This window comes from Indicator indicator, chromosome 1 (assembly GCF_027791375.1).
Source record: "Indicator indicator isolate 239-I01 chromosome 1, UM_Iind_1.1, whole genome shotgun sequence".
NCBI classification, from domain to species: Eukaryota; Metazoa; Chordata; class Aves; order Piciformes; family Indicatoridae; genus Indicator; species Indicator indicator.
The window spans coordinates 15,017,025-15,043,406 of record NC_072010.1 but is presented as its reverse complement, the minus strand read 5'-3'; the positions used below and the strand labels follow the sequence as shown (position 1 = coordinate 15,043,406).

The 26,382-nt window shown below is 36.2% G+C and overlaps 1 protein-coding gene across 1 annotated transcript in view; it reads right to left on the bottom strand.

The window, feature by feature from the left end:
- CEP126 (centrosomal protein 126) overlaps nt 1–26,382 on the bottom strand; it is a 64,117-nt gene that overhangs the window by 31,479 nt on the left and 6,256 nt on the right. Inside the window, exons 3-6 of the mRNA XM_054390033.1 lie at nt 20,526–20,671; nt 19,147–19,267; nt 13,212–13,410; nt 1,043–3,146 (exon numbers count right to left, since the gene is read on the bottom strand). Coding sequence (XP_054246008.1) covers nt 1,043–3,146; nt 13,212–13,410; nt 19,147–19,267; nt 20,526–20,671 — 2,570 coding nt within the window. The remainder of the gene's footprint in view (nt 1–1,042; nt 3,147–13,211; nt 13,411–19,146; nt 19,268–20,525; nt 20,672–26,382) is intronic.

The window sequence follows — 26,382 nt, the reverse complement described above, 5'->3', positions numbered from 1 at the left end:
GGGCCTATCTCTGCTGTTAAACAACAGAGATGTTCTGAGTCACTCCATAGTTAAAACTATCAATTACTGTAGATAAACCCAGAAATTTAGGGGTTTTTAAATTACAGGAATTACTTATTTTTCTAGAAAGCATCTTTGTCCAATCCTCAGGGTGATCCCAGCATGTGAAGTAGTTTGGAGGGACTGCTTGTACCTGAAACAGGGTCTACAGCTGCGGGAGCTCTGCTTCCAACTGCAGCCCTCAATAGGAGGCAAACCAGCACACATTGCACAAAATACGAGCACAAAGATGCCATCAGTGCCCAAGGCACAGAATATGCCTAGACTACAGGGGAGAAACAAGATAAATAAAAATCATGAAACCTATTCTGAAATGTAAAAAGGAGGAGATTATTCTCCCAACATTTCTAATGTATCTGTCCTCCATCTCACCAGGCAATCCTTGCATCATGTTGTTTACAAGGCTGATTTTTAATAAAATGCACAATTAGTCCTAAAGATCTTAAAATTCTTTATAAATCAGACACACTTTGCAGCATAGTAGATGCTCTTTATTTTTAACACAGATTTAATTTTTTTTAAGCATTAATTGTGTTACCCAGACTAAAACTTAACAATTTTAGGCATTTACAGTGTCAGCGTAAAAAAAAAGGTAGATCTATATTTCTTTCACTTTCAGGTGGCATTGACTGTTGGACAACAAGCTATGACTCCTAGTTACCTTGTAAAACCTGCTTATATAAATTTAGTTACTTCCTTCTACATCATTATTTAGACCACCTGTCACATCTACTCATTAGTCAGGAAAATAATCTCAAGGAAAATACTCTCTATTAAAAATAGAGATCAATGTTTGAGAGGCCTCTGGGCACCACTAGAATAGCAAGGACAGTGACAAATGGTGAAAACTTGTTAAAACTGGCTGTATTGTGTGAAAGGATGAAAGGCTCGATATTTTAACTGAAAACAAGTTTGTGATGTAATTGAAAAAGACTTTTGTCTGAACACCTCCCCAGCCCAAACCCAGAAACATGACTCTTACCAGTAGCAGAGTCTTTCGGAGCTTGGGCAGTGTGTGCTCCTTGCCAGGAGGTACTTGTTTTTCCAGCTGCTGGGCTGTGATGGAGATGTAATCTCTTTTCTGCATTAACAGGTCTTCTTTCAGTGCAGGTTGCTGAACAATTGTGACAGGCACTCGTCTGGACACTATTTACAGAACAAGTACGTTTTGCCCAAGGTTCGTATTTGGCCATACTGCAGCCAGGTGTAGGTATCACAGTGCCCGTGTCAGAAGGACAAGGAATACCCTCACTGTCTTCTGTACCCTTTCTATTTAAAGCACGATCTGCTAAGACAATGTGCCTTTCATTTAAAGCATTCCTGCTTGTAGTGGTAGCTTGAAGACTTGGATGCAGTAGTGGCTGACACCCAGGGCTAGCTTCATTTTTACCACTTCTTCCTGGCAGAGGTGCAGATGGTGGGTGAGGTGCTAGCAGTTTCCCTGGAGCTCTTTGAGTTCTGTTGGCTTCAGTGGCTGTCTGTGGCTGGATTATAATGCCTCTTCTCTTACCAGGTATAAAACTTGACTGGGCTCTTATGGATGTTGTTCTTCTAGTTATTTTTGCTTTGTTTTTGAGCTGATTACTCTCATTAATTTTAGAATTATTACTACATATTAGGGGATTACTTTCTTCATCTTTTGATACCATGCAAGCTTTTTTAGTAGAAAAGGCTCCAGTGGACACACACGTATTCAGAGATGTGAATTCTTCATTTGAATCTTCAGTATTAACATTTGGTTTTGATATAAGAAAGTCTTCCTGGTTTGAAGGTTGAGCAACAAAACTTAAATTAGTCTTAGGAGCATTATTTGAAGTTTGAACATATTGCAGCTGTGCAGAAGATCTTTCACTGGTGTTTTTTTCATAGCATTTGTCATTATTTTCTATTATTATCTGGCTAATCTCATCACACCATCTTAGCTTTCTATTGTATTTTTCATTTTCTGCACTTTTCTTTTTTCTTTTTGCCAGTTCTAAACTGTCTCTGATAGAAGACATTGGTTGAGTTCCAAAATTGATTCCATGGTTCATGGTAATAGATTTGAAATCAGTGTGTTCATATTTAGAATTGTTCTTTAAGATACTTCTGAATAACTTTGCTCTTTTTTTCCCAAGAATGTTGTTTTTCAGGGTTTTATGCTGTGTGGGAATGCCAGAATTGAAGTCTGTATCAGACACTGTAGTTTCAACTGTATTTCTCTTTTCTTGCTCATTGTTATTCTGTTGCTTGCCACAGCGCAGAACTGAGGAATTTGGTATGTACTGATACAAAGATGATATTGGGTTAATGTCATCAATACATTTATTATTTTCTTCTTTTGTTTCAGCCATTTTACCCAAGGTATTTTTTATAAATGCTGCACTGATGTTTTTGTCCTTTGGTAATATACCAGCTGTGCTGGGAATGCCAGTGGAACATCCCTGATTAGGAAATAAGATTGTAGATGTTGCAATAGGTTGACTGGAGGTTTGCACAGATATAGTTCTTTTTTGTGGGATCATTTTAAAACTCTCTTCTTGCATCAGATCCTGAACTCTTCCTCCTGGAATAGAATCAGGGTTAGCCCAGTCTTTGTCAGGATTGAAAACAGGATGATCAGTGGCTAATGTGCTAGCTGATCCAGAAGATGGCTTGTTTCTATCTTTTATATTTTGCTGAGAAGTAAATGCATTTCTTCCAGAGCTTTCTTGCTTACCAGAGGTAGAGAACTCTGCAGGTTTTTCTCCAGAGCTGTGAGAAGTAGAGGATTCCTCTTCTGAATTGTTTACATGTTCAGCAGGAGTTAGAACATTGTGTTTATCTAAGAGATCATGAGTAGGTAAATTGTGGTAGTATTGTGAATCTGTATTTCTCAGACAATTATTTAGATGTGTATTTTTAAAAGAAGTGCTTTGAGCTGTGTAAAGCAAACCATTATTTCTAGTCTGTGATTTTTCTGGATTGTACAGGGCACAGTCACACCGTGTAGTCAAAGATGATTCATTCTGTGTTGCGTAATTTCCATTTTGTTCTCCAGCCTCAAGACTGTCAAGGCTTGACAGGCTCTCTGAATCATCTGTTTTCTCGACTTCTTGCTGAAAATTCTGAAACAAAGACATGAAACCAGACTGTTGTATTTATCAGAATTTTTTTTATGATACTAATTTTTCATTAATGAAAGCTTAGGCTAAAATACAATCAATATTAAGCCTGGTGTTTTACAGCTTGGGTTCATAGCACCATGAGTGTTTCCATCAAGTTAAAATTTACCTGTGTTCAACTGCAAAAGAAAGTGATGTAGTTTGGTTATGAGGTTCAGAGGAAGAAGGTTCAAAAAATCAAATCCTAGGTTTTATATAAATTCTATAATATTAAGAAAAGGAACAGGATTTTTCTGAACAACACTACAGTTTCTGAATTGCCCTATGACACAGGATGTTTTTTGTACTCTAACATGTATGTGAGTTTAGAAAATGAAATTAAATGAATGAAATGAAATGAAATGAAATGAAATGAAATGAAATGAAATGAAATGAAAGAAAATCCATGAAAATGAAGATTTGATCATGGATCTAACCAAGACTAATATTGGAATTTTTCCGTATTACTAAACTGAGTATGTTTATTTTCATACAAAGTGCTGTAAGTGATGAGGATTTAAGCCTTGTCATGGCAAACACAGAAAACACCTCTCAGCTATCATAATCACAGTGATTAACACCTCCCCCCACTGAAACCTCCTCATCTTTCAGAAAGAAGAAAGTATTATCTGATCTATAAGGACAGATCAAATCTAAGGGCATACAAGAGTCCCATCCACTCCCTCGACTTCTTCGTTAAACTTTAACACAGTGAGATGCGTGAGAGGAACCGGCACTATCCAATTCACCATTGGACAACCTTCTGTATCTACTGTACAGCCATTTCCTTCACTCTTACTTCTCCATCCAAACATTGAGATGCTGCCATGATCAAAAAGACATACTTCTTGAAGAGCAAGATTTTAAAATGTACATAGACATACAGGGAAACAAGCTTACAAACTCCTTTCACAACCTTGTACACTCTCTCTTGTCGGAGTTCACTCTTATACAACTCAGCAGCAAAGTGATTTTAAACCATATGTTAGAAAACATTAGCATGAAAAAAAAAATCTGCATTAACTATGCAATCTTATGCAATGATTTTCTTTATTTTATTAGTGATATTAAATGGAAAATGTTTCAAGGAGCAAAATCTATTAAGACAGGCAATTACAGTAGATCTAAAATTTTGAAAACCTACCGAATAAGGTATAAAACTCATTAGTGAATAAGAACATATTTTTTGTAGTAAGCCTTTCAAAAAGATTCTAATAAAATTGTTAAAATATTACAGAGTTTATAGCTGTATAAATATTGTAAACTGTAGAATAAAAAACATTAGTGGGTCCTGAAAGACCTTTCATAATTGAATTAAATATTATCTTTCACTAAATGTTCAGAGGTTGTTACAGTCTTCCACTAAAGTCATGATTGGAGATAAAGAAACTAAACAGAAGAAAAAGGAACGAAGTGTAGGGAAAGACCCCTTCAGGAAACATTTGCAAACTAAAGTTATACAAACCAGTATCTTTCTAACAGAAAATAATAAATATGCTTTGTTAGTTATTTATTAGCCTTTATGTTTGGATAAATTATATTGTTAACCTCTACATGAACTTCACCAAATGAGGAAAAGGCACATGCTTAGAGTTTTCTGAATTAGGCCAAATTTTAGAACTTACTTCAAAATTTTCAGATGGGGAAAAAAATAGTAAAAAATAAATTATAGGTGTCAGGCTTACTTTTTGTCAAATTTGGAAACCGCATCCATGTAGCTAAATGTGCTTCTAAAATTACTGAGTTAAACAGAAAAAGGATTGATTTTAAAAACCTGCTCTGACAGCAGTTTTGTTTAATCTAGTAAGTCTGGAGGATGCAAGAAAAGTTGCAACTTTCAAAAACTAAGACCAAAAAAATTCTATCCATTTGTGCTCCAGAGGTTGAAAATAGACCTGATCCTGCATTATATGTAATTTTACTGTCCTTGTAAAACAAAACCTCTTGGGAACACAAAATCTCAGTTCAGTCAACTGCCACAAATAAGAACTGAAGATTAAAGGAGTCCTTATTTAAACACATGCTCACTTTTACTTAGTTCATGCAAATTTATTTCATTTATTTTGTTGCATCATACAATGTCATAATTTCACACATTAAATATGCTTATCACTCTCATGAAAATATTTAAATATTTTATTTCCCTTTCAAGCCTACTCTGTAATGAAAATGAATGTCATGTTTTCTTGTAACAATGTATAACTAGAACTACTTCTGAAGACCTACAAAAGCATCCAATGATTATTCTATTTTAGTGGCCAAAAGCTACAGGCAAATAAACCTAGAAATCCCAATGATTTGATTTAATTCGATTAAATCTGTGACAATATTGTAGAATGATAAGGGCACAAAAATGTTTATAGAGTGTACTATCTTTTCATTTTCTGTACTTGCATGTTGTTTCTGTTACATAAGTACAATGAATTGTATTGCCTGTTGCCTGCATTATCTTGTGTCCCAATGCATCAAGAAAGACAGAGAATGCATCAAGAAAGACAGAGAATGCATCAAGAAAGACAGAGACCTGCTGGAGATAATCCAGTGGAGAGCCACCAGGATGATTTGGGGACTTGAGCATCTCCCCTATGAAGAGATACTGAGAGCCCTGGGGCTGTTTAGCCTGGAGAAGAGAAGACTGAGAGGGAATCCCATCAATGTCTACAAATATCTGAGGGGTGGGAGTCAAGTGGAGGGGCCAGGCTCTTTTCGGAGGTTTACAGTGATAAGACAAGGAACAATGGGTTCAAACTAGAACATAGAAGATTTCACCTCAACATGAGGAGAAACTTCTTTCCAGTGAGGGTGACAGAGCACTGGAACAGGCTGCCCAGGGGGGTTGTGGAGTCTCCTTCCCTGGAGACTTTCAAAACCCACCTGGATGCATTCCTGTGTGGACTACCCTAAGTGATCCTGCTCTGGCAGGGGGGTTGGACCTGATGATCTCTCGGGGTCCCTTCCAGCCTCTGATATACTGTGATTAAACATAAACTCAGCCTGTCTACGTACAACTATTGTAGGAACAAAACACTTAGGAAGAGTTAAAAATGTCATTTGTATGTCTTAAGACTTAGAACAGCTGTGACAAGCAATTTCATTTCAGTAAAGCACCATGATAAAGAGAAAACATGAGCCTAAGAAAACTTTTAGGAGGCCAATGAATGAATAACATTGCAACAAGTAAAAGTTTAAGAGATCCTGACCAGTGAATTTTATTCCAAAGGATTCTATCAGAAAGCTATTATACTAAAGAGCTGCTATATGTACATTCGACATCTTCTGCCAAAGAAGTCCTGACTGCACACAATTCCAAGAGGTGAAGAGCAATGCTCTTCTGAAGTGCTAGAAAAATGCTACCTGCTCTGAAAACAGGTGTGAAAAACCACACCCCTCACCTCACACTACTTGCTATTTTTGATAATTTAAACCAGTTCATTTACAGGAGTTCTTTGTGTGTCATGCTGATTATCTCAAAAAAGGAGAATGGAGATCAGGTAAAACTTGCCCATTTTCACTCCTTCAGAATTTGCAGCTTGGAAGAGAAATGTTGTTTTTAAAAATATTTTGCAGATTATTTCTAGACAATACTTTAGAGACAGAAATGGAAGGGAAACAATTCTCAGAGATTTTTTTCCATTTTAGAACAAAGAAATAATCTTCTTTCTCACTGGTGGTTAAGGTTTTAATGATGAGACTCAAAGCCCTGAAATTATCTGTTCAAAAAAGCTTTCCAATGAAGTCTGATTTACGGGACAAGAAAAGAAGAATCACTGATGGAGGAAAGTATTTCTTCATCTTCTAGAAAACTCAGAATCTGTCTTCCTGTTTTATTCTTATTCACAAACACACTCACAAGGGAAAGCATTTGGGCTGGCAGATTTGCATGAAATGGAGCTGTAGTATCAGAAAAAAATTATAATACAGTTTGACCAGTACACATCTCCGAGAAGACCCACAACCATACAGTGTGTGAATATAATTTTTAAAGTAATCCCTAGTTCGCTGAGGAACTATGCTACCAGATCTCTCTGACTTGCTAAAGAATTAGTATACATTTTTGTGGTCTATAAAAAAACTTCCATTTTTATTTTAGTAATGTAAATATACTCCAAAGATGGAGCAAGCTTTAATGTTTTTCCACTCTATTTTGTGCACTGCATATCAGCAACCAAGGCAGAAGGTGGATTTTTGTTAGGAAATCTTAAAGCTCACACACAGAAATAATTTTAAAATCATAGAATATCCTGAGTTGAAAGGGATCCACAAGGATCATTGAACCCAAAGCCTGACTCCACACAGGGCAACCTAAAAGTTAAACTATACACCTAAGAATATTTTTCCATAGCATGTATTTATGCCTCTCTAAAAATAAATTTATTTAATGAGACAGTTTCATATCACTGCCAACACTCACTGCATGCTTCATTAATATAATCATTTATCATTAAAAAAAATACCAAGTAATTGTTACATGTTATGTGTCTTACAGATTCAGTCTTTTCAATCATATATTTCTCAAGACATACATTCCTCTTAAGAATTTTACAGATATGACTTATAAGAACACATACAAGATTTCACAATCTACTCTTCCCTAACCAACCTCCTAAATTTAGAGGTTGATTATTTTTCTTTTTTCTTGCCACTCTCTGAAATAGCCTAATTCTTTGTTTGTTACCAGATCTTTCAGTCTGCTGGACCTGAGTTATTCTCTTCTTATTCTTGTCCTCTGAATTCTGAGTATCACAGTATCACAGTATATCAGAGGTTGGAAGGGACCTTAAGAAATCATCAGGTCCAACCCCCCTGCCAGAGCAGGATCACTTAGGGTAGTCCACACAGGAATGCATCCAGGTGGGTTTTGAAAGTCTCTAGAGAAGGAGACTCTCAGTCTTAAAGTGCTTGGTTTAATGCTTTATTTCCCAGTCAGTGACCCATACTTCCTCATGAAGACATATCATTATTGAACATAAACTGCACACTAAAGCTCAAGGTACTAAATACCATAGAAGTGCTTCTGTGGATTAATAATAATTAATATAAAAAAAAATATTGGAAGAATTGATTAGGTTTCTGTGTGCCTAGGCCAAAATGAGCCTATTAGGATGAGAAAAATGCAGTCAAACTCTGCTTTCTCTTTCCACTTCAGAAAAGGTTTATGTCTTTAAAAAAACACACCAACAACAAAACCCCACAAAATACAGTTATGCTATCTTCAGAGGGGTAGAATTACTCTGGACAGTGATACTTTAATCTTGATAAGAAAGCAATGGATTTTCCCAACGTCCTCTTGAGACATTATTTTATCTCTGATGATACCAAGTTATCATAATATAACATAGCATCATGGCAGGCCAGTATGCAGAAACTTCTTAATCTTCCACTCCCTTCCTACAAGCAAACATTTTATTATTACCATAGCTGCAGTAAAGTAAAGATCAGATACTGCTATTTTTGGCTGTGTTCCTCTCCTTCAGCTACGTTTATGAATATTTTACTGTTGCAGTAAAACAAATCACTTCAAAAATAGTATGGACGAAATAATGAAGTGCATAGCCATATATAAACATTTCATAGTTACATATGCATGTTTTGATATATGTATGTGAATGTAAAACCAAAAGTGGAGCCATGCTAATACATATGGCAATTGTGAAAAAAGTGTGCAGGTATATATTGGATGACCATTCTCAAAGTCCCTGTGAAACAAACTCTTTTGTTCTGAAAATGCTGTTTCAGCTTCAATCCTACATTATCACCTGTTCAGACAGGGCTTTCAATATGGGAAGACAGTCTTCAAATGACTGACATTGAGATAGTCAAATATGAAGATTGCAATGTCATTTTTTACAGCACAGGCTTGGAATAAACCACTATTCCATGTGAAAAACCCACAACCTACTCTTGTAGAATACACAGTCCACACAAGTTTGAGTATTTGGGTAAAATAATTCAGTCTGGAGATAGATTTCAGTTAGCCTTTGTAACCAATGTGAATTTTGGATTAGTGAAATAAAGTGGAAAATAGTGGTGTGTTGCAATGTTGGTTGAAAGCCAAGAAAAATGGAACTCCTCTGATCTTGCCAAAAGGAAAATGAGCAGGGAAATAATTTGAGCTTGTCATAAAATTTAATTGATCAACATAAATTAAAACATTCACAGTTATGAGTAAAAAAAAAAAAAAAACAGTCCAAAGTTTCTAGATTTAAGATGTCCATAGAAACCTTTTTCAAGACTCTTAATAGTATCTTAAAAATCAAGTCTGACTTTAGTTCCAATGACATTTAAACCTAACTCTCCCCTTAAAAGTCTAATTAGCCATAAGCATTCTACAAGTTCTTGACACTCAGGAGACACTACATGGGCACTCCTTTTTTCCATGTGGGTATTGGCTATGCCTCTGAAGAGTTAGGCTGATACAATACTCCCTGCAAAAGCAACCCTTGTGTAACTAATTCCAGTCTTACTACAAATGCCCTTGAAAATGAATTATTTTTTTTCCATCAGTTACCTGAGACATCTCCATTTCAGAGAGACAGTCCAACCTCAAAACCATAGTGACACCAACAGCTAACAGCCATACAGGTCAACTCACTCATGGATATCACCTTCAATGGATGCACAATATGCTTGGAAAAAAAGGAGACCCACAGTAAAATTCCTGCTTCGAGTTAGTCAGAAAAGGATTTAAATTTTGATTTCACAGATTCCACTTGAATAACCTAATTGTGGCCATGTAAATGAGGGAAAGACGGAAATATAATCCCTGTATTGTAATCTATACTTATTTTGTCTGTGCATTAGCTCTTACTTGCAAGCATTTTGTTTAAAAAGTGTTTTGAAAGTATTTTGTTTAAAAAGGTAAAACATTACAGCAATGAAACCATTTCGTTCAAGCATAATGTATTTTTCTGTATCAACCAAAACAATTTTGTGTGGCCACTAAATTACAGAGGGGATGAAAAGAACATGACAAAAGATACCTGAATAATACTATTCCTTGTGACACTTGTGACATTTTAATGGAAATTCTACAAATTATTGAGTTCAAGGCAGGTGCTGGAAATGGAAAATTTCAACATAGACAATTGGAGAAAATAATAAGCACTTGTCTCTTGCTGAAAAGCTGAATGCAGCTTTAGCTAAAGATCATGCTACCTGCTCATCTTAAACATTTTATTTATGCCTGCAACAAAACCACTAAAGAACTGTGCAACAAACCTTTGACTTGGAATAAGGTTAACAATAAGAATATTAATTTCTTCAAAATGCAACATACTTAATGGACTCCAGGCCCCAGTACTACATCCAGTTCTGGAGCCCCTATTACAAGAGGGATATGGACATGCTGGAACGTGTCCAGAGAAGGGCCACGAGGATGATCAGAGGGCTGGACCACCTCTCCTATGAGGACAGACTGAAAGAGTTGGGGCTGTTCAGTCTGGAGAGGAGAAGGCTCCGAGGTGACCTTATTGTGGCCTTCCAGCATCTTAAGGGGGTCTACAAAAAAAGCTGGGGAGGGACTTTTTAGGGTATCAGGTAGTGACAGGACTAGAGGGAATGGAACAAAAATAGAAATGGTTAGATTCAGATTGGATGTTAGGAAGAAGTTTTTCACCATGAGGGTGGTGAGACACTAGAACAGGTTGCCCAGGGACGTGGAGGAAGCCCCATCCCTGGAGGTTTTTAAGGCCACGCTGGATGTGGCTCTGAGCAACCTAATCTAGTGTGAGGTGTCCCTGCCCATTGCAGGGGGCTTGGAACTAGATGATCCTTGAGGTCCCTTCCAATCCTAACAATTCTATGATTCTATGACATATACCAAATAATAATTTTGATGTGCTGGCTCAGATGTAACTGTTGCACAAAACAAAAACTACTGCTCTCAGTATTTTAAGCAAAATAAATTTAGAGAATGGTAGAAGGGTCACTAAAAACTTGACTTACTGCACTAAATATACACATTTTTAGAGATGAAAAGTAGGGAACACACCAAGACTACTAGTAAGAGTCTACACAGAACTTTTATCACCCTGTAGGAAAGAAAAGAATTTTAGGAATCTTTCTAATCCTGCTCAGCCTGTAAAAACAGAAAAAAGAGAGGTCAAAGGATCTCAATGGACATACACAGTGAAATACTTTCAGAAAGGCAAGCACTGTTGAAATTACTTTGGACAACAGACAGTAACAAGACTATTGAAGCCTATTCATGTCAGTAAGAGTAACATAAATCATTACAAATCGTAAATTTTATGAGTAAGAGTATTATAAATGCCATTTCAAATCACAGGAAGTCATAATGCACATGCACACCAGCACAATCCAAGTATTACATTTCAAAAACTCAAAGCTTAGAACAATGACAATAGCTTTCTTGACTGTTTTTCTAATCTGACTCCAAAGTACGCAATTTTAAGAAAGAAAGTCCAAATGTTTGAAGCATAAATATTTATAATTAGAAACTATTTATCAGAGGGAAGAAGCTGAGCTACACCTAGTGGTAGCAGAAAAATATTTTCTGGACAAAAAAAAGGCAAAATTTTTTATAGGACTGAAGCTTTTTCAAAAATACATTTGTTAGCACAAATTCCTCTGTTAAAATCATGCACCATTTCCCCCCTAGAATTCAATTAGAATGTGATAATTTTGTTTGATAAAATATATTACAGTATAGTTATCTTACAATATATTAAGAATATTTGTATATGTTTTACTCCAAGACATGACATGATTTTCTTCCTACTTCTAAGATATCCTGATGTAGCTAGGGCCAACTTCAGAATCATCATTGAGAGAGGAATCTACAAACACTATACCAAAAAAACACACAATACAGTATTAAAAAAAGAACTTTTTGTAACTTGTTTAGAAGTGGTTATCTAGAATTTGTCAGCTCACTTCTATAAATTGCCATTTACTATTCCTTCTTTTATGCTTGGAAACAAGAATGAACACTAATTGACAGCCTTCCCAGTAAAAATTACACTTTCTGTGTTCTCAACCTTCTTGACATTTACTTCAGTAGAGTGATGTTTTCTGTGTTAGCCATCAGCTGCTCAAGATTCTCATGAATACCCATCAGAACAAAGTACGTACAAAGACAGAGGTGAATGTGCCTGCAAACAGCAATATCAATAAACTTGAAATATATGTGAACTGTATACAGTCTTTCAAAAGTTTAATACACATGTATTAAAAGGAAGAGGCCTTGCTCTACTGCTACCAATGATCCCATGTCTCTAGCCATCACCTCACACCGCTACACAGAGTCAAGATAATTTCAGATACCATGAGTCCAGATAACAGTAAATATTATTACAGAAGTAAAATATTAAGTCCAAATTTATGTCCAAAATCAAAGACAGGCCTAAAATCACACTTAAAAGTGTAATTATTAGAAATCCCTTTGGAGCCCTGTTCTTGATTTTAACTGTGTTTCTAAAGAGACTTTTGAAACTGACTTGGGGTCCGAAAATTGGTTTAGGTAGAAAGTTAATGAGATTGTTACTGCAATACCTACAGCGATTCCAAAGATGGAAAAAAAAAAAAATCTCAAAAGACTTAAAGTCAGTTCCTAAAGGGATCATCACACACTGGGGAAAAAAACCCCAAGATACTCCCTACCATAATTATACTGCCAGACATTTTGCACAGAGCTGTAGTAATCAGCTAAGCAGAAACTTCAGTGCGAATTGCAAGCTGACAATTTAAGTCCGGATGTAGCAAAATGCTGCTGTGATAGACTAATGTGATAGCTGCTTCAGAGCCAAGAAGTCTGACAATACAGACCTTATGTTCACAGAAAGACAACATGACAGATATCTTTGAAGAATTTGTGAAAATATTCTTACAAACTTCTTACTTTAAAATATGCATAATTTTACTATCTACAGCTAAGGCATAGTGCAGTGTGCCCTCAGGTGCTGGCTACTTGGTAGAGTGCTTAACAGACCTGTCATTTTTATCACATTCAAGAAACTTTCTATTGCATTTAAGAAGCATCATGTAATGAATCACATGGAAATATCATACCTCTGAGTTGCTCAGATGCTGTTTTTCAAGGAGTTGTTGCATTTCTTTCAGATTTTTCTGGAAGAGAAGTTGGTTACTATCCATGTTTGTTCTACAGCTCTCTTGTATTGTTTTATCCCAGCCAACCATTGCTGAAATCTGCTTCTGATGGAAAGAACTGTTTCTAGATGCTGATGAGGATGAAGTGTCATCTGTGGTTCTTGATGCAAGCAAATAACTTATTACTTTGGCTTATTTCTATGTGCCAACTGTACACTTTTAAACACATTTCTTTCCAAAAGTATACATCATCAATAAATGCCTCACAAGGACAGCTATACAATAGGTAACTACAGGTGGTGCTGTTAGTACTATCTAGAACTGTCCAACACTTTCCATTTTAAACCTTCTCTTCAGTTATTTATAAACAGTAAGACTTTTCTGATTGGGTTGTTGGGTGACTGCCTCAGGATGAATTAATCTGGAAAATGTCAGCCAACAGTTTGGTCATTTACAGAAATGGAACATGGAGGGTTTAAAAAGAAATAAATCAAACAAAAAACCTCAGGAAAATGGCCTTTCTTTTTCCATAAGGCTGGCTTATATAGAGGATAACTGTATACCGATGTTGTCAGATATTCCCTTACTTCAAATAGCAAGAAGCCTTTGTGGTATCTAGAGAGCCCAGCTCTACTGATGATGTATAATGTGGTACACTAAAGAATTTGTGTTTGCTACCTGAAAGAAAATAAATCTTTGGAGTAGATGTTGTAGCTGGGTACTGTGGACAGGGTGAGCCCATCCTAGGATAAACTACAGACTTCTAGAAAGCAGGAAATAACAAGGCTGGGTAAGATCACTTGGAATAGGAATCAAGCTGTGGGAAACAAGAAGCAAGAACTAGGCAGATACCAAGGATGGACGCAACTCTGTCCCCCTCCCTGCACACCCCCCCCAAAACCCCCCCAAAAAAACAACCCCAAACAAAAACCAAAACAAACCAAATCAAGTAGGCTTAACAAATAAAAAAGGTAAGTCTTAAAAAAAACACCAACCTAACCCAACAAAACCCAGACCAAAACCCCACCAGCTCAACAACTAAATCAAGCTTTAGTCTTCTAGAAGTTTAACTGTTTCCAGGTTGTCATCTGTGCTTGACTGCCTAGATGGAAGAGTTCAGTGAAGGACACTGATCCTGTCTTTTGGCTCTGACCTGGTCCAAGGGCCCTAAATGCCCTCAGTCTGCCATATGCAAAGCAGCACTTACAGAAATCTCTGACCACAACCAGGTTTTGAATTCTCACATCTGCTCAGTGCAGCCATCATCCTTACAACTGATTAGAAAGGCAAGCTTATGTCTTGCAGTTTTAGGACCAAGTATTTGTGGTACTCCTCAATGATTACAAATGGTGGTAGATGAAGAATAGATCTTGGAAAGTTTATCAGTATAAACTTTCAGTGACACTATTTGCAAAATGGGCATACATTTACCAAAAAAGGGAGATCCAGCTATTATTTTACCAGGCTGATCAGGTCCATTATTTAAAATGATACTTTGTCTCAGCAGTCACTGGATTTAGGGTAACAAACCAAACCTAATTGTCCATTCGATATACAGATGCTTTCCAAGATTCCCAGGATGCATTTCTCATAAACAGTTCCTTAACACAGTCCCTTAAATATTGCTAATTGGGTGAAGATGTTTTGGTAAATTTGTGGCAAAAGTGAACTTTTGGGTTATATGCAACTAAATATAAAAATCTTACTTCTACATATTCCTCCATGACCACCACTTTTTGTTTGTTTGTTTGTTTAATTTAAATTAGAATATGGCATGACAAGGTGATTTACCATGCACATTTTTTTGCCATCCTCATATTTAGTAAAGGTGATGGTGAAGAGGAGCCTGGTGAAGAGGAGGCTCAGGGGTGACCTCATTGCTGTCTACAACTACCTGAAGGGAGGTTGTAGCCAGGTGGGGGTTGGTCTCTTCTTGCAGGAAACCAGCAGCAGAACAAGAGGACACAGTCTCAAGTTGTTCCAGAGGAGGTATAGGCTGGATATTAGGAGGAAGTTCTTCACAGAGAGGATGATTGCCCATTGGAATGGGCTGCCCAGGGAGGTGGTGGAGTCGCTGTCACTGGAGACATTCAAGAGGAGACTGGATGAGGCACTTAGTGCCATGGTCTAGTTGATTGCTTAGGGCTGGGTGATAGGTTGGACTGGATGATCTTGGAGGTCTCTTCCAACCTGGTTGATTCTCTGATTCTATGATGGTTCCTTTCATACACGGGCAATATGTAGTGTAGGAACTTACAAGAAATTATGACTACTTCATGCCACGCAAAGCTCTCTTCCTTAACAGCTGGCACCCCTACTGAGCAAACTGGAACAGTGCAGCCACAGACCTCACAGACCTCCCCTTCTATTGCTATCCAGCAGAGATGCATTAATTAGGAAACATGTATTGTTCCTAGCTGAAAATGGCTACCATATGGCTAATATATGTACAGAAACTCAATAATTCCCTTCCTTAATTTCTCTGCATTTTTTCAAGTTAAATTTCCACAGTTCCTTCTTCTGAACCTTCATCTCTTTCGTCTGTATCTAAAATGATACTCCCTGTTAAAATCAGTCTATTTTCTTTTCAGTACATTTGTGTCAAATGTAGTCTAAAGAGACCTTTTCTATATTTATAACATGATTTTAGGACAAATGAAAATGGAAAATTTAATCCCATTGATTTTACTGTTATTTTTCAGAGTAAGTTATGCAGTATTCCAAAAAGTTTGGCTTAGTTGCACTGACCTAACCAGAGATACATATTTGGCAGACTCTAAAGGAGGAATTTATTATTTCTGATGAGATGGCTGATAGCAAAAAGGGAGAATAACTTCTCAAATTTATTTATACAAGTCAGAAAACAGATGTGTTTTCTTTTGAATGGGAGATATCCTCCCTACCCAAAACCTTTCAGTCCTTATCCACTTTTACAGACTTTGTTACTGTGGGCCAGACTGATACGCACCTGGCTCCCTCCAAATAGATCAGAGTTTTTTTTCCCCATCTCCTTGGACTCTAGGATCATTTACATTTATAAAAGTTTCTACATTGCAACTTTTTTTCAGAGACCAGTTTATATTTGTCATAATTAAGTGTCTATTCCAAGATGGAACCTAATCAAATACAACTGTTTCAGAAACTAAACAGGGCAATATATCTTGTACAAAAAGCAGCACACCATTTACACATTTAATGTCCACACTTCCCAGTGCCTATTGGCTAATGAGTTGATCAAAATCTTTGCTTCAGCATTTAATAACTAAACCCTACTAGAAGGCTCATAGCTCTTCTGCAAGCACAGAATACAGTTACTTGCTCATTAGGTGTTTCAGTTCTTCTTGTCTTTCTTCAAGAGCAGGTAATATGTCTCCATTGCTTAATTCAGTATTTTACAAACTTCTTAAACATAGACATTAAGAATTCTAGAACCTTATAAAAATCACCTATATCCAGTTGGCTCTGGAGTCATGTATCTTGAAAACTTTATAATAGAGTGTTTATTTATTCCTTTAAAAGGGACTGTCAATGAATTCTATACGTTCCATTTCTGAGGGAGGGTAAATTCTAAAGATTGGAGAAGATTTTTTGTTTGAGTTTTTGTACAAGTGTAAGAAGAGATAGAAATATAGAAAGAGATTTACTACCTCATTTGAGTTAATTATTAGCTGTCCAAAAATTTTGAGTTCAATGGATTATTAGATATTTTGAAAGCTTTATAGCTCAGAACTGGTAAGTTTTGAAAAAACTTCACCTCTGAGAACCTTCTCAAAATGCTTTGCTGTATCAAAGCTTACTTTGCTCTACTGATTTGCCAGAAATTTATTTGGCCTCTAAGAGAATTTTGCACAATTTTTGGAACCAAGTCTGAAAGCATAGAAGTGCCACTTTTATCACCCACACAAACTATGGTTCACAGACCAAAACCAAAACAAACAACCCTGCACTAACATCTTCCTCAGCAGACTGCAAGAATCTAGGCTGCATAGCATGTGTTCAGGTTGATCCGTGTGAGATGAAGACAAAAATGCATTTTCTGTCACACAGAAGGAAGGCAAATTGTTTGTATCAGAATAAGCAAAGCTACATTTCATATCAGTTTGTTCACCTTGCCCCTACACACAAACCTGTACTTCAATAACTTAATTATTTTTGTCTTATTACCATAAAATCAGTATTCTCAACATCCTCCTTCACCCAGCCCATAGGGCTCCTACCCAAGCCTCCCAGTTACCAGCTGGAGAATAGACAGAACATTCTGGGGCAGGTTTCAAGATATTCGTGTGCTGTCTTATCTGTACTATGAGGCTTGTGACCTGCCAATAGGTCAATGTGAACTTAACTTCTAAAACTTTTTCATGTTGAGATCACTTGTTTGAATAATTTTTTCCCTACCCAATTGCCAATTTCAAACTTGTAGAAATATAATTAATCTTTGAGATTCTTAGCTCTTGTTCAAATTGGGTTACTAGGGGACACAAACTGTAAATGAATGTGAATGCATAAATTTTATTTCCTTAGGAAATCAGGTTATAGAAATGAAAATCAGGAAAAGAATACACTATCATTATTACAGAATAGTGAATTTTAAAAATTAAACAAATAAAATATGGATTGACAGAAATGTTATACAGTAAGGAACGGTAAGTGATTTAAAAAGGTCCTGAAACAAAAAGTTAGCCCCTGAGGCACAAGGAGCAGTTGAAGAAAGATGAAAAAGAACAAATGATAAAGTCAAAGGGAAGAAACACTGAGCTCCTATCCCTAAGCAAGCCTATGAGTGAAATGAGACAAAGCATCAGGAACCCTGAAACAGAGTTCAGAAACCTACATTTTTCTTGCTGTTATTTCAACTTATATTTAGCAGGCAGATTTTTTTCTTTTTTGCTGGTTTTTATGGCTCAAATCCTCCTTTGTTATGTCAATCCAGTGCAGAAGCTGCAGAACTATAGGCGTTGACTGTCAGAGATAGTGTATTTAGCTTCTAAGAGGTGTGAAATGTTTTTGAATTTGTCCAGTTTATTGCCTATGAACATGTATTAATCAGTTGTAGATATGTAGCCAAACTGAATATTAATGTCACAATGAAGAATACTCTGAAGCTCAAAAGCAGGGAGATCTCTTTTAGAGAGAATTTATCTCTATTCTGAACATCTGCACAATTTACAGCATGCAGAAAATAATTAAGATAATAGTAATAAAAGCCTCAACAAAAAAAAAAAAAAAAAAAAAAAAAACAAACCAAAACCAAACCAAAAAACCACCCCTGAACTGTTAAATAAATAGGAAATTAGGAAGGGGATAATCAGGAAGGAGTATCAAACACAGCAGATATATGCATGAAAAAACATTCTGTGATAAGTCAAGGTATCTTAGAAAAAGTCCTTGTGTGTCATATAAATCAAAATTGCAGGCAAAATTGTTATCAGGATGCTCAGGATAAAGCTAGAGGATGAGAAATTTAGAGGAATGACAGTGGGAAAGAAGAAGAAGATCATAGGATAAATACATAAACTAAGCTATCCTGGAAGGTCAAAAGGAAAAAATCTGAATAAGAAATATTCTAGACAGAACACTTCATAATTCATATAACAGCAGATGGTTTGATACCCATGACAGTCTGAATCAAGTTATAACTGAAGATGGACTGACTATTCCCAAAATTCCACTGAAGGGTAAAGGTTTGTGTCATCTCCTCTCTTGTTTTACCAAATGGACACAAACAACTCAAGATGTTTCATGTTTCATTGGAACAGTTCACAGAAATGCTTTCTTTGCCATGAGAGAAATGGCCTACAGTTTCTTAAAGAGTAATTTTCTGTTGTTTTCTCTTGTTAATTGTTATTTACTAAGTAATTTACTTCCTTTGGTCATCAGAGTAAACAGAAATGCTTACCTGATGTTGGTTTTGGTTTTGCTGGGCAAGCACAATCCTGGTGTTACAACTGCTCCTTTAATTTGTACAAGAGCTTCTTCTAACTGAAAAGCTGCTTTTGTCTGGACTAGAGGGATTAGAGTGAAAAACACAACGGAAAAAAGTATTTTAAAAAAATTCAATATTTTACCATAAATGGTTTGGTTAAGTTTCTGAAGTTTGGAAGCCTAAAGCCAGACTGTTACAATAGCTGTAGCCTCTCTAGTTCCTCTGAAAAAAAATCCCCACTCTACTTAGGCGTTTACAGTAATACGTGTATTCAGCAGTTTTACTATTTCTTTTTAGATGGCTCTGTTGAAAAAAGTAGGAGGTTAAAAAAATCCAGTACTAACTTTGTTTTCACTAAGGCAAAATTATGACTTGTAGATATTTCATAAAGTCCAAAGTAGAACTTAATAATTGAATCAGTGGAGATAGAAAGAGTTCAGGCAGTCACAAGTTATCTCTTTCAAGTAAGTAAAAGTAGGGTAGAAAGAACTAAGTAAGGTAGAAAGTAGCAGAGGAGAACTGCTATAAAGGAAAATCAAGAAAAAAATCTGATTGCTACACACTCTGGGTTGTCAGTAGAACTATGAAGAAGCCCTAGACCAGTACTGTTCTATTTTGTTATTTTAATCTGACATTTGATCTTGAAGTCAGAGACATTACCTCACAGCTGGCTCAACTGCAGTTGGGAGAGTAAATCTGTTAAAGAATACCTAAGTAATATACCATATCTTAAGAGTTTCAACACTGGAAAGTTAACTGGAAATCAGACTTGGCTGGTGCTGTTAGAAAGTCCTGCCAATCTCCACTGATTCCAAGAAAGCAGGAATTGAGTTGAAGTGATCATTACTTCCCAGCAGAGAGAGAACAGCTTAAAAAGCTGACTAATTCAGCAAAAGTTATGTAATACACTAACATATGCTAGGACTGTTTTCACTTAATGATAAACGAAATGCACATCCTTGAATATGAAATATTCAAGGGTTCAAATGGCATAATCGTTTTACTATCCAAGTAACTTGTAACACGTCACATTCAGCTATGAAAGATAAATACACTGCAGTGAAAAAAATGGAGATAACTCAATAAGTCACAATATCCCAAGGAGGTGATGTATTTACTGTGATCAGAATATAATATTTCACAATACAAGTTTTAGCAGGGAAAAAAAAAAGTGTTTTTTTTTATTCCCTCTACCCAAATTTGTCATATATATATCAGATCTGAGTTTTTTATGAGTTAAGTTTTGCTTATATGAATTCAAATAATTTGAATTAAGTTAATTTTTTTTTGCCTCAATCACAGTTAATGAATAATGGTTATATTTTAATTTACATTTGTTTGCTTTAATTTACCTATTTGCTTGTACTGAGCAAAAGGCCGATGAGCATGCTGGAACTTATCAGTTGCTTCCTGAAGTTTAATTTTTCTCTGCTGCAGGATTTGTTCTCTAATTTTCTGTTCTTTTTCTTCTTCTTGCTTCCGTCTTTCTTCAAAGGCTCTGTTATTTAAGAAACAAAAGAAGATGATCCCTATGTTTTCTAATTACATTTGCCAAAATTTTAGTAGCTTGCTTATTAATTTGCAATTTTAGTACAAAAGATTGCTTGTCCATAAACCAAATGCTATAAACTTCAAGACAGCTGGATTTTTATGATTTGAATGTAAATGGGACAGTGGGTGGTGAAGAAGAGACACGCTGTAATATTTTTATTTTTCAGCCTCCACCAGATATTTGATTCTTTCTTATATGCAAATTAACATGAAGATTTGACCAGTTCTTGTCGCCAGTGTGGCTTTCACCACAGTCTTTACCACATAAATGTGTCATGATGGGCACACGAACAGAAAGGCGAACTACAAATGCTCTATGTGTGCACCTTTCATGGTAACAGTTTAAAAGCTGTTATTCAGAAACAGCACAAAGGAACTACAGCTTTCACCTATAAATATGTAAGAGTTGGTATCAACTTCTAGTTCTTGAGAAGATTCCAGAAAGACAGTCAGATTAGTAGTACAAAATGGGATAAAACAGTAATGTGAAACTATGATTGACAGAATCAGTTGTTTATATGAAGTATGTTAAATGTGTCCTTCTACTAGCTGGAAAGCAAACAGGCTTTAGTCAAAGCCAGCTATAATCACAGAACTTTCCTTTGGTAGGCACAAGCTTGATGAAGCTATATGGAATTTTTATTCCTGCTGAAAAAATCATCAGCTTTTACTTACAAACTTAAACCAGCTCCTTGAGAAAACACACCCAGTAAATTTATTGTCATGCTGCCTATGTAAGCATCTCATATTTAAATAATATTTTTAAACTAAAAAAGGGTAGATTAAGACTAGACATAAGGAAGAAATTTTTAACAGTGAGGGTGGTGAAACACTGGAGCAGGTTGCCAAAAGAGGTGGTAGATGCCCCATCCCTGGAAACATTCTATTCTTAATAAAGTGATACTGTAAAATGAACACTCATCAAGTTAAATTTCTAAAGTCTGCTATTCAAGCGTCACTACAGCTGGGAGCTTCCCATCTTTAAAGTTCTTTGTGTGTTAGAAATGTGATTTGGCAAGTCTCTAGTACACTAAGTAGGCTCCCACTCCCTGCCTTCATTAGTGGAAAGGTAGAAAAGTTTAACTATATGTTGTTTCTCTCATCACAATAAGACACCTTCTCATAACTTTAATCACTTGCAGTTGCTTCATAGATCTTTTTGCTTCATGGAGCAAAGATACTACTTAACAGAGCTACTCCTTAACTCAAACGAATTATTCTTCCCTTTGCTTTTCAGGGAAAAAAGTTCAAACTGAAGTATTCCACTTGACCCTCCCTAGTACCCATTTACTGGGCTGACTGATCCCTTGTGAAAACAAACAAAAATAATTTGAAATAGGTACTTTTTATTTTAGAAAGTCTGAAATCTGTAATTGCACAATAGTGAAAAATAGGAAAACATCTAATTCCCAAGTGTACAGTTTTACAGAAATATCCACTTTAATCCACATGGAAGCCGAAGTGAAGCAGAAGGAGACGTAAAGAACTTTCACTGTTCTGAAAATTCATGCATAGTTGCCAAAAATACTGAAAGTAATGACTGAGATTTCCCATATTTAGGGACAAATTACTACACTTCATTAATAGCAACTGAAGACAAAATAGGTACTATTTTTTAAAAAGTGGAATTGCACTGTATACAGATTCCATGCAGCTGTTCAAACCTTAAATCACAAAGACAATGTACTTGCATTCCTGCCATCACTACTACTGTACCTTAAAACTCCTCCACATATCATAAAGGAAAATTGGAAGCTGTGTAACATCTGATCTTCCACTCTTCGATACTACCAATCATAAGCTCAAGAAAGACTGGTGGAGCACATGGAAAGGCAAAAGTAAGAAGTTATAACAAAATATGCAAAATATCCACTGCTTTCGGAAATGTATGTAGGACTCTGGTCTCCAAGGTCAGAAATCAAAATGCCAGTGAACAACAAAAGCAAGTACTGTTTCTACTTGGGAAGTACATTCCCTTCAGAAAGCTCCAGATGTCCCAGATGCAATATTCCTCACAACTGTCTTGGATCACAAGAACTGCTGAGACTACATTCTACCATGTATACAGATGGTACCTTGTTTTAACAACCTGTTTACTGCAAATGACATTTAATAGTTATACTTTCACAAATCCAGGTGAATTCCCACAATTCAAGGTGACTCTTCTGCTAGAGATGAAGTTATTAAACTCTAGGGTTTCAAATAAAGGGTAAGAGAGATGATTGTCTTATGCAAAGTGAAACAAAATAAAATATGATCCAAACACTGCAAGTTTCGTTTGCAAACTCTGTTTTGTCAGAAAGCAGGAATTGTTTCATTTGAGTCATTAGGTGAAGAGAGAAAAGCAGGTAGCTAAAACCAGAAAAAAATCTGCAAAGGACTCTATCCACATAAAATGTCTTACTGCAATTCCGTTAAAAATTCACAGGAACTTAACTTTTTCATACAATCCAGAAATTAGAACTAAAAAAAAAAAAGTAGAACTAGAGTTCATTGTCAACTTTCAGTATTCCTGTATTTCACTCACATTAAAATCCGATACAGAAATCTGCTATATTCTACACCTTTATCCTGACTAAAGAAATAGGAAAATCACAAGAGAGGAAACAGACCTGCTTATCCTGGTAAGTACTTTACTACTTTAAACACATTATTCTTGATCCCCTTAATATTTCTAGAAGCTGCTCAAGAAGGCCTTTAGTTAAACTGTATTTGTCAAATTCAGGCTTGTGGGAAATTCTACAACTCTGCACCTGGAGTAATTCCAGAGCATAACTCCAAAAAGGAAACTGTAAATTCTGACAGTCTGCATGTATTTATTTTTAAAACAATTTTGGAGTATGACTTAGCTGCACTCTTCCACATTCGTAATAACTGGCATAAAAACACCAGCGTTGTTCCATTTAGCTGGAAATGGGCAAGTCCAAATGCTGATGCAAGAGGCCTTTTTCACCACAACTCATCATGATCACTATTTGGTTTGGATTAAGACATGATGGGGAAAAACAATCCCAATTTAAATGTAAGGAAATGCATTAAAGATATTCAGTGAAGCCTGTATCATTAACTTCTTGACCTCATAGAATGTAAACTGTGACACCCAGGTGCATTATGTAAAATAAATAATTTTACAAATGCACATTGACATCTTACAGAAAAACAGTTAAAGCAAATGTTTGTTCATCCACTCTCCTTAAGCCACCACCTTAGGTTCATATCACAGATGTAATACTGGCAAAAGGGTATGTCTTTAAGATGGAGAGTTAGCAGAAGAATTTCCTGACTGCTGTTTTTCTAACCCAGTTTTTCTGTCTATTACAAACAACCCGACAGTGCAGCAGTTTTTGAAACAGCTGCCAAAATGTTTATAGTGAGTTTGGAACATGAAACTTAAAATACTTACCAATTTCACATATACAGACATTCCATGGAAGGTATTTTTATGTTAAAACCAGTATGACTAGATAGTGGAACTATTTCCTGGTTAATTTTATTAGATTATCTTCACAGTGAAATGATGGATGCCACATTCCCAGGTGGACTAAATGCTTACTACTGCCTTGGATGAAAAAAAAAAAAGGAATATATACAGAGCATAGGTAATGCTGTGAAATGAACCTTTTGAAACTGAGTTGATATTACTCATCCATTGCCATCACATCTGCAATCCAGTGCACAGTCATTTTATAGTTGAGATAGTAAGGGATTTGTATAGTTAATGACTGGAGCAAGAAAAGGCTAGAATGCTGTGTCACACTCAAAATCTCCTTCATGGACAAAAAGGAAGCACATCTTATATACTGAAAAAGATCTGTGGATGTTGCCCATATTTTCTTATTTCCTTTAAGTGAGATAGTTACCTGGACCATAGGAATACATATTAACTCTGTTCCCTCATCCTCATTAATTATCTTGTGCTGAATACAGAAGGACAGCCTTGAATTGCTGTAAGGCCTTCCTTCTGAGGACTGACTCTCAAAATTCTGTAAGGGCTCACAGAGATCTGACCTCCAAAATGATCCAAAGGTTCACAGGAGGGCTGCTGGCAAAATGCATGAGTCATTACACTCCAAATCTTGTTTATAGGCAAAAAATAAGCACACCTTATACAAAGCCAAGATTTTCCAGCTAGCATAATTTAAATATTAAGTCTAATTATTATTAATTCAGATATAACTGTTAAAAAACAAACAAACAAACAAACAAACAAACAAAAAACCCAAACCAAAATACAGTTAGACTACTTCTATCTGAAGGAAATCTCACTAATAGCTATAAAACAGCTTGAACTGTTATTCACATATTGAGTTTCTGCCCTTTTTCCTGATGGTCATGCTTCCATTGCTCCTCTGCATCCCGTGGCTGGCATTTTCATTCTAGTGGTGCTGGGGTGATGCTGTCAGCATCTGAAGTCCCTTCACCAAGAACATGATGTTCACCTGAGGCTCCACTTGGGAGTTATTTCTGTATTTGCTAACACACTTTTACACCTTTGCTCTTCATCAGCCATCAGCTCTACAGTGTGTCTAAATGTTCAATACATGGTGCTTTTTATACATATTACATACCATTCTTTTGTTCTCTTTGTTACCCCTAAAGCCAGTGTTGTCAGATCTGGGTCTGCATTTCTTTAATGAAATATCAGTGAGCTGTTTATAGGTGTGGGGTCTCCAGTAACCAAGCCTATGCCCAATCTTTTATCATTCCAAGCCTGTTCTCAAGGCCTTTGCTATCATATCAGTCCTGTATTTCCCTACACTACTGCTTGTTACGGCTATGTATATAAAACTACAGGCATTCTGTAAAAAGACAAATAAAGGCAAAATAAATTAGCCACAGACAGCTGGCTAATTAGAGAAATTGCTGGTGCAGCTAAACCAAGCAAAACAAAGCTGCAGGCAAGTCAAGATAAGTTCAGAGAGAGACAGCTTGGCAAGCATCTGCCCTGAGGCCTTGCAAATTCAGCACAATCCTGTGGCTCTTACCAGAAATGGCATTTCAGGTCTACAGTGACCACTACTTTTCACTTTTTATTCTGATGTAGAAAGCAAAACAAAATTATTAACACACTGCCCTCTCTGAATGCTAGAATTTTTCTCCTATTTCTGGCACTAGACCACTTTTAATTCTCTATCAACAACAGTGATGAGTAATTTAAATAGCTTTTGTTAAATAATCAAAGATAATCAGCCAGTAGGTGGAGCACAAAGCTTGTGCCAACATTGAAAATAAACTATTTTTGAGAAAACAATGGCAATGTGAATAGATTGGAAACTGATATGAACTGGGAAAGCATTTCCTTCCCCAACTACAACAGATGGGTTACCTATTCAGATTTCAAGGTCATTCAAAATGCTGAATCCAGATAGCTGGCTGTAAGGTTTACTTAAAATGCACATAGACATTTGCATTTTTACAGTGAACCAACTACCTGCAGCCAGTAGCATCACAGTGAAATGGGATGCACATTTTGCATTGAGCAGTAACAGCAGGAAGGCTGCAGTCCTCAGCAAATCGGCAGCTGGTGTTTAGAAAGTAGTGTGGTATATAAACACAAAATATGATATATCCTATTCATTTACATCAAGTATGTGCTTAGTCAGTAGCTTTTATTTCCAGAATACTGTTATTTAAACAAACTATCTGTCAGCTACTGCC